Source organism: Molossus molossus, unplaced genomic scaffold, assembly GCF_014108415.1.
Source record: "Molossus molossus isolate mMolMol1 unplaced genomic scaffold, mMolMol1.p scaffold_m16_p_9, whole genome shotgun sequence".
NCBI classification, from domain to species: Eukaryota; Metazoa; Chordata; class Mammalia; order Chiroptera; family Molossidae; genus Molossus; species Molossus molossus.
The window spans coordinates 97,301,399-97,307,582 of record NW_023425403.1 but is presented as its reverse complement, the minus strand read 5'-3'; the positions used below and the strand labels follow the sequence as shown (position 1 = coordinate 97,307,582).

At 45.4% G+C, this 6,184-nt stretch overlaps 1 protein-coding gene across 1 annotated transcript; it reads right to left on the bottom strand.

Moving 5' to 3' along the window:
- Nucleotides 1-453: 453 nt before the first annotated feature.
- On the bottom strand, nt 454-1,155 carry CCDC70 (coiled-coil domain containing 70). Its single transcript, XM_036249523.1, has one exon. It carries the CDS (start codon nt 1,153-1,155, stop codon nt 454-456), a length of 702 nt encoding a protein of 233 aa, XP_036105416.1.
- Between the last annotated feature and the right edge of the window lie 5,029 nt (nt 1,156-6,184).

The following is a 6,184-nucleotide window of genomic DNA, read 5'->3' as shown; positions in this document are numbered from 1 at the left end:
CCTCTAAAACTGCCCAGAGTGGAAGAGAAATGAACACCCCACAGAGTGACTGAGGCAGAGATGTCTCAGCCACTGTGTCCCTATGTGTCTCTAGCTGACATTGTCTGAGCCTCTGTTTCCCCTGGCCACCCTTTCTGACTTTTAAGGAGAGCCATAGTCTCTATCACAAACACCCACACATGGCAGGCTCATGGTGAACTTCCCGGGACCAAGCTCTACAGACAGCAATCCAGCCTAAAAGATGTGAATATGACCTTCAAGAATCACAAAACCTGGAGAAAAGGCAACTAGCCTTCCTTAAGAAGTTGATTTTCCAAATCTCTCTTCAGGACTTTATTAGATCTTTTGAAGCAAGGAGACAAATAAGTGCATATTTCTCCAGCAAATGGGGTCACCCGATTTGAATCCCAAATCTAGCAGAGCCTGGACCCCACAAGCCTTTATCTCCTGTGCTCATGCCCGGCTCCGGGAGAAGGCTGGCGATTGTGGCCCTGGATGGATGTTGTGGTGCCCATTTTCCAGTATCTGCTCCTCAGCAACATGGCCACTACTGTCTCCCCAGAATGCTTTCTCCTCCACCCAGAGGGCATTCTCTTCCTCCCAGAGGGACTTTTTATCCTCCCACAGGGCCTTCTCCTCTTCAAGAAGAGCTCGCTCCTCTATCCACAGAGCCTTTTCTTCCTCCCACAGGGCCCTGTCCTCCTGCAGAAGATTCTGATCTCTTTCCCATAAAGCATTGTCCTCTTTCCAGAAGACCTTATCCTCCTTCCAGAAGATGCGGTACTTTCTCCAAAAGGTTTTCTCTTCTTCCCGGAAAGATTTTTCCATTTCCCAGAAGGCTTTTTCCTCTTCCCAGAAGGTCTTCTCCTCTTCCCAGAAAGGTCTCTCTTCTTCCCAAAAGCCCAAGATCTGGCCCTGGAAAGCATGGATCTTGCCTCGGAAATTCCACATCTCTTCTCTAAAGTCTTCTATTTTCTCACGGAAAGTTTTTATCTCTTCCCGAAAAGCCTTTTCTTTTTGTAGCTTATGGATTAGTTTCTTCTGACGAATGTTGGGCAAGGACACCTCCAGTGACTGGAAGCAAGCAAGCCCCATCCATCTACACACCTTGAAGAGAAACATCTTCCTACTCAGCCAGAATGGTGCATTGGCCATGATGGATTATAAGCCGTTGACCAAGTCCAAGTCAGCTGGTCAAACCCTGGGGGGACACCAGAAAGGACATGTTCATGAGTATGACATTCCAGAGGACAAACCCTTGGGTCTGTACCATGTGATTTGGGAAAATTTATTTATTTATTTATTTATTCATTATAATCCTCACCTGAGGATACTTTTTTCCATTTATCTTCAGATAGAGTCAAGGGAGAGAAAGAGAGAGAGAAACATCAATGTGAGAGAGACACATTGATTGGTTGCCTCCTGTATGACCCCGACCAGGGCCGGGGACCGAACCACAACCGAGGTATGTGACTTTGACCAAAATCGAACCTGCAACTCTTTGGTCCTTGAGCCAACCCTCCACCACTGAGCACCAACCATTTTTTTCTGTGTACCCTTGGGAATGCTTGTAAAAAACACGTTTGGTAGAGAAACATGCTTAGTTGTCACTGCTTTGGGCTGAAGAGGTGGTCAATATATTCAAGCTCCAGGCTGCCTAAAATCACAGAATCTCAGTCAACAAGGACAGTGGTTCTCCACTAGGAAGGGAGGGGAGGGGAGGGGAGGGGAGGGGAGGGGAGGGGAGGGGAGGGGAGGGGAGGGGAGGGGAGGGGAGGGGAGAAAAAATTTTCAAACATTGCCATATATTTGAGAGATCAGATATCAGAACCACTAACAATTCTGGTAACTACAAAGGTGGGTCAAGGGATGAGCAAAAGGACAGAATGTGGGAAAGTGGGTGAGTGCAGGGGAGACAAAGAGTGCATACACATGACGAGGACGTCAATTTCCATTTTGAGCTTTCTGGAAGCAGCTGCCAGGGTCTGGCCTTACTCTGTGGGCCTAGCCAAGCACCACATTGTGGAGCAACACGAGTTCCTTCAGGAGATTACTGGGATTTCTCCTTTTATTTTTTGTGACTTGGGAGCACGGAGTGGAAGAAAAGGAGGAGACAGCTGGTGTGTGTGTGTGTGTGGGTGTGTGTGGGTGTGTGTGTGCAGTAAGGAGATGGTGGCTACACTATGAGCAGCTGGTGGCATTACCATCCACCCAATCACATACACCAGAACTTGGAGCTTCATCCTTGCCACCTTCCCCCCCGCCCCCCTCACTGGATTTTTTCTTAATCCTCAACTGAGGACATTTTTAGAGAGAGTAGAAGGGAGGGAGGGAGAGAGAGAGAGAGAGAGAGAGAGAAACATCAGTGTGAAAGAAACATATACATTGGTTGCCTCCTTCATGTGCCTTGAACTGGCCGGTGATTAAACTTGCAACCTAGGTAATGTGGCCTTGATGAGGAATCAAACCCACAATCCTTTGTTCCTTGGGCCAGTGCTCTAACCACTGAGCATACCAGCCAGAGCTTCCTCATTGAACTTTTAATCAATCATCCAGCCCTGCCAGTTAAAATCCCTAGCAATTCTTGAAACCACACCCCCTGCTCCAACTCCTTGACCACTATCAGTTCAGGCCAGGATGCTGGTGGCAGCCTGACTGGTCTCTCTGGTACTGATTTTACCCTCCCATCCTCCCCAGCATGGTAGCCTAGGGGTGCTTTTAGACACTGTCCCATCACATCACAACTGCTCACAACCCTTCAAAAACCCCATAGCCCAAACAGCAAATCCAAACGCCTTAGAAGGCCCTCTGCCACCTGACTCCCACTCGTCTCTCTTCCTACCCAGCTCCAGATCTGAGCTTCAGTAATACTGAGCTACACATTCAGTTCTCTGAGTGTGACCGGCAGTTTTCTGCCTCCACATGAGGGCATGTGCTATGTCCTTTGTAGAGATTACCTTTTCCTCCCATTATGGGCTTGAGTTCTTGCTTTTTCTGTCCTTCTGAAAGCTACCTGGGCCCCTTCAAAGTTCATCACCACCCTCTTCGTGCTACCTGTCTCTGCACACTCTCGTTGTTTACTTGTCACATGTGATTGGACCTAGGTGTGAACAAGCCTTGCAGTCATTCCTGCCTTCTGACATTTAATATAAAGCTGTGCACATAGAAAGTAACTGATGCAGACACTGGTCGGTCAGGGTCGTGAAGGAGGCAACCAATCACTATGTCTCTCTCACATCGATGTTTCTCTCTCTCCCTCTCTCTCTCTCTCTCTCTCTCCCCCCATCCCTCCCATTCTATCTAAAAACCAATGGAAAAATATCCTCAAGTGAGAATTTAAAAAAAAGAAGAAGAAGAAGGTAATTGATGCAAATATTGGTTGAATTAAACTGAATTTCATTGAATTTTGGAACTTAAATTTTCTGTTCTACTATGGTTATTTGTCTTATTCTTACTATTTCTATAACTGTTAGTATCTTGAGGGGGAGCAAGTTCCTTGTTCTTCAAGTCCCACATTTCTTTCTTTCTGCTGTGAGAACACATGGAAAGTCCTCAACAAGGGTTTTGTGTTTTTTGGATTGGATTAGGTGACTGAACAAAGCTGCAGGGTCAGGTCAAGTTCCAAGATAGCTGTTGATAAGAATCAGCTTTCTAATTATAACATCAGTAATAACATTACTACCTGCTGATTTATTCATCCCTTCTATGTTGGGCACTTTTACCTATATCACCCATTTAATTCCTTCAACCACACTGTGAGAGATAGATAGTACCTTGATTAACCCCAGTTTATAACTGAGGAAATCAAGGCTTAAATAAGTTTAAAACCTGTTCAAACAATTAAGTAGAAGGGTCAAAACCACTGAAAGGTCAGGTTTAGAAGTGCATTATGTAGGCAAGTAATACTACTTGTGTAACACCATCAGGTATTAGGCTGATATTTTCACTATGAAGGGGTGTGTGTGTGTGTGTGTGTGTGTGTGTGTGTTTGGCTGCACACATGCATGTGCATTTGTATCAAGCACTGGACCTATTGATAACAATACTTAACAACTTGGTCACTATTTTTAAATGAAACTCTCTCTCATACAACCCTACTGCTGAAGGAAAATACAGAGACCCACACTAAAAAGCCAATTTTAAAACATTAAAGTTATTGCAAAGAAATAACTACATATTTTCAACAAACAAAAGATTTACAAAAGTCCCTGTATATGTGTGAGGCCTGTCTTTCTCCAACTTGCAAAGGAAGCATTTGTGCAGGCTTCTGATTTTTTTCTGAAGTGTTTCCTGGATTTGTCCCAACACTGAAAATAACCACCTTCAAATTACACTAAAGCTTTCTTACTCCATGAGTGATGTTTGTACCACCTAGAGAACTCACTGAAACAGTTCATAAGTTCCTTTTTCCTTTTTGTCATAGATATCGACTACTGCCCCATTCTGCATTTCACACTGTGCACTGTACCCAAACTGTTATATTCAGGCTCTCTTTATGGCCTCATACCTTCTGCAGGTCTGCACCAGTCCTTGTGTTACCAGGCTTTCCTTGTAGGGCCTCTCTCTCTACAAAGAACAGAGTGCCTGCATTGATAATCGGCGGAGAGAACCACAGGACTCAGTGGGGAAGTCGACTGGGGGCATCTGTCACTTGAGAAGAGAAAAAACTATGAGTTGTATGTTAGTGAGCACTAAGGGATTACTGTAAGCTATTCCCCCCTGAATCTAACGCCTATTTGGGAAACAGTGGGAGAAATCTGCTATGACAACTGCTGAGTGGATGTATTATGGAAATAAATGTATCATAAGTCAAGTACTTCACCCTTGTTCTTAGAGGATCTGGGTTCCTATTTGTCAAGAAAACAGAGACCCATGGGCTAGTTCTAGTCCCCCAGCTTCTAGTTCACCCTGATGGCATCCACACCCATTTTGAGTGAACTCCGCTGGGCCCCAAGCCAGGCCAGGCCCTCCCTCATCTCCTTAGCTGCCTGGTGACCCTGTTTCATCAGCAATCCACCTCTCTCTCTCCCTCTCTCTCTCTCATTCTGATCTCTCAGCACACAGACACACTCAAGTCTCTTTCTTTTTAAAAACCACCAATCCACCAACCAGGAACAGAACCCTCTAACTTTCTCTACCTGTTGGCCCCCTCTGCCTTAAACAGTCTTATCAAAGGGCAGTGGCCAGTCACGGCCACCCTTTCTGCATGTGTGCTCACGTCCTGCAGCAATCTGTCTTTTGACTCCTTACTCTACTGACCTCTTGGCAGCATGTGACAATATTCAACACGAATTCTTTTTTTTTATCCTTACCCAAGAACATTTTTTTCCATTTTTTGTTCAGATAGAGTGAGAGGGAGAGAGAGAGAAAAAAACATCGACGTGAAAGGGACACATCGAGTGGCTGCCACCTGCACTACCCAACCAGGGCCAGGGACAAACTGCAACCGAGGTACGTGCCCTTAGTGGAAACCGAACCCGGGTCATTCTGGACTGCTGGCCGATGCTCTAACTGCTGAGCCAAACCAGCCAGGGCCAAATTCTTTTTAAAACTCCTTCCCCTTTTACTTCACAACACCAGGCCATCCTGTTTTCCCTCTATCTCCCTGACTGCTCTTTCTCTCTGTGGACTCCTTTCCAATCAGAATATACTTTATTTATTTAAAGTGGTACCTACCTCATAGGGCTCTTGTGAATAAATTGCATAGGTTGAGTACCTAGCATAGTGTTTGGCACATGGCAAGTGCTCAAGCAATAGAAAATAAGAAACATTATAATTGCACCCTGGCTGGTTTGACTCAGCAGTTAAAGCATCGGCCCATGAACCAAAGAGTCTCGGGTTCAATTCCAGTCAAGGGCACGTACCTCAGTTGCAGTTTGGTCCCTGGCTCTGGTCAGGGTCATGCGGGAAAACAACCAATTGATGTGTCTCTCTTGCATCAATATTTCTCTCTCTCCCTCTCTCTCCCTCTCCCTCCCTACCTCCCACCTTCCCACTCTACCTGGAGATAATTGGAAAAATATCCTTAGGTGAGGATTAAAAAAAAGAAATGTTATAATTGTTATCGTGTGTCATTTTAAATCTTCTTAAGGTGGCCAGGACAATTATCTGCTGCTACAAACCAGTTTAGCCTTATATTTCAGCCACCTCCCCTAACCTGGCCATCTGGAATTCCTCCAGCACG

What these genes read in the sequence shown, in the direction of transcription:
- CCDC70 (XM_036249523.1), bottom strand. Translation starts at nt 1,155, where the DNA reads ATGGCCAATGCACCATTCTGGCTGAGTAGGAAGATGTTTCTCTTCAAG.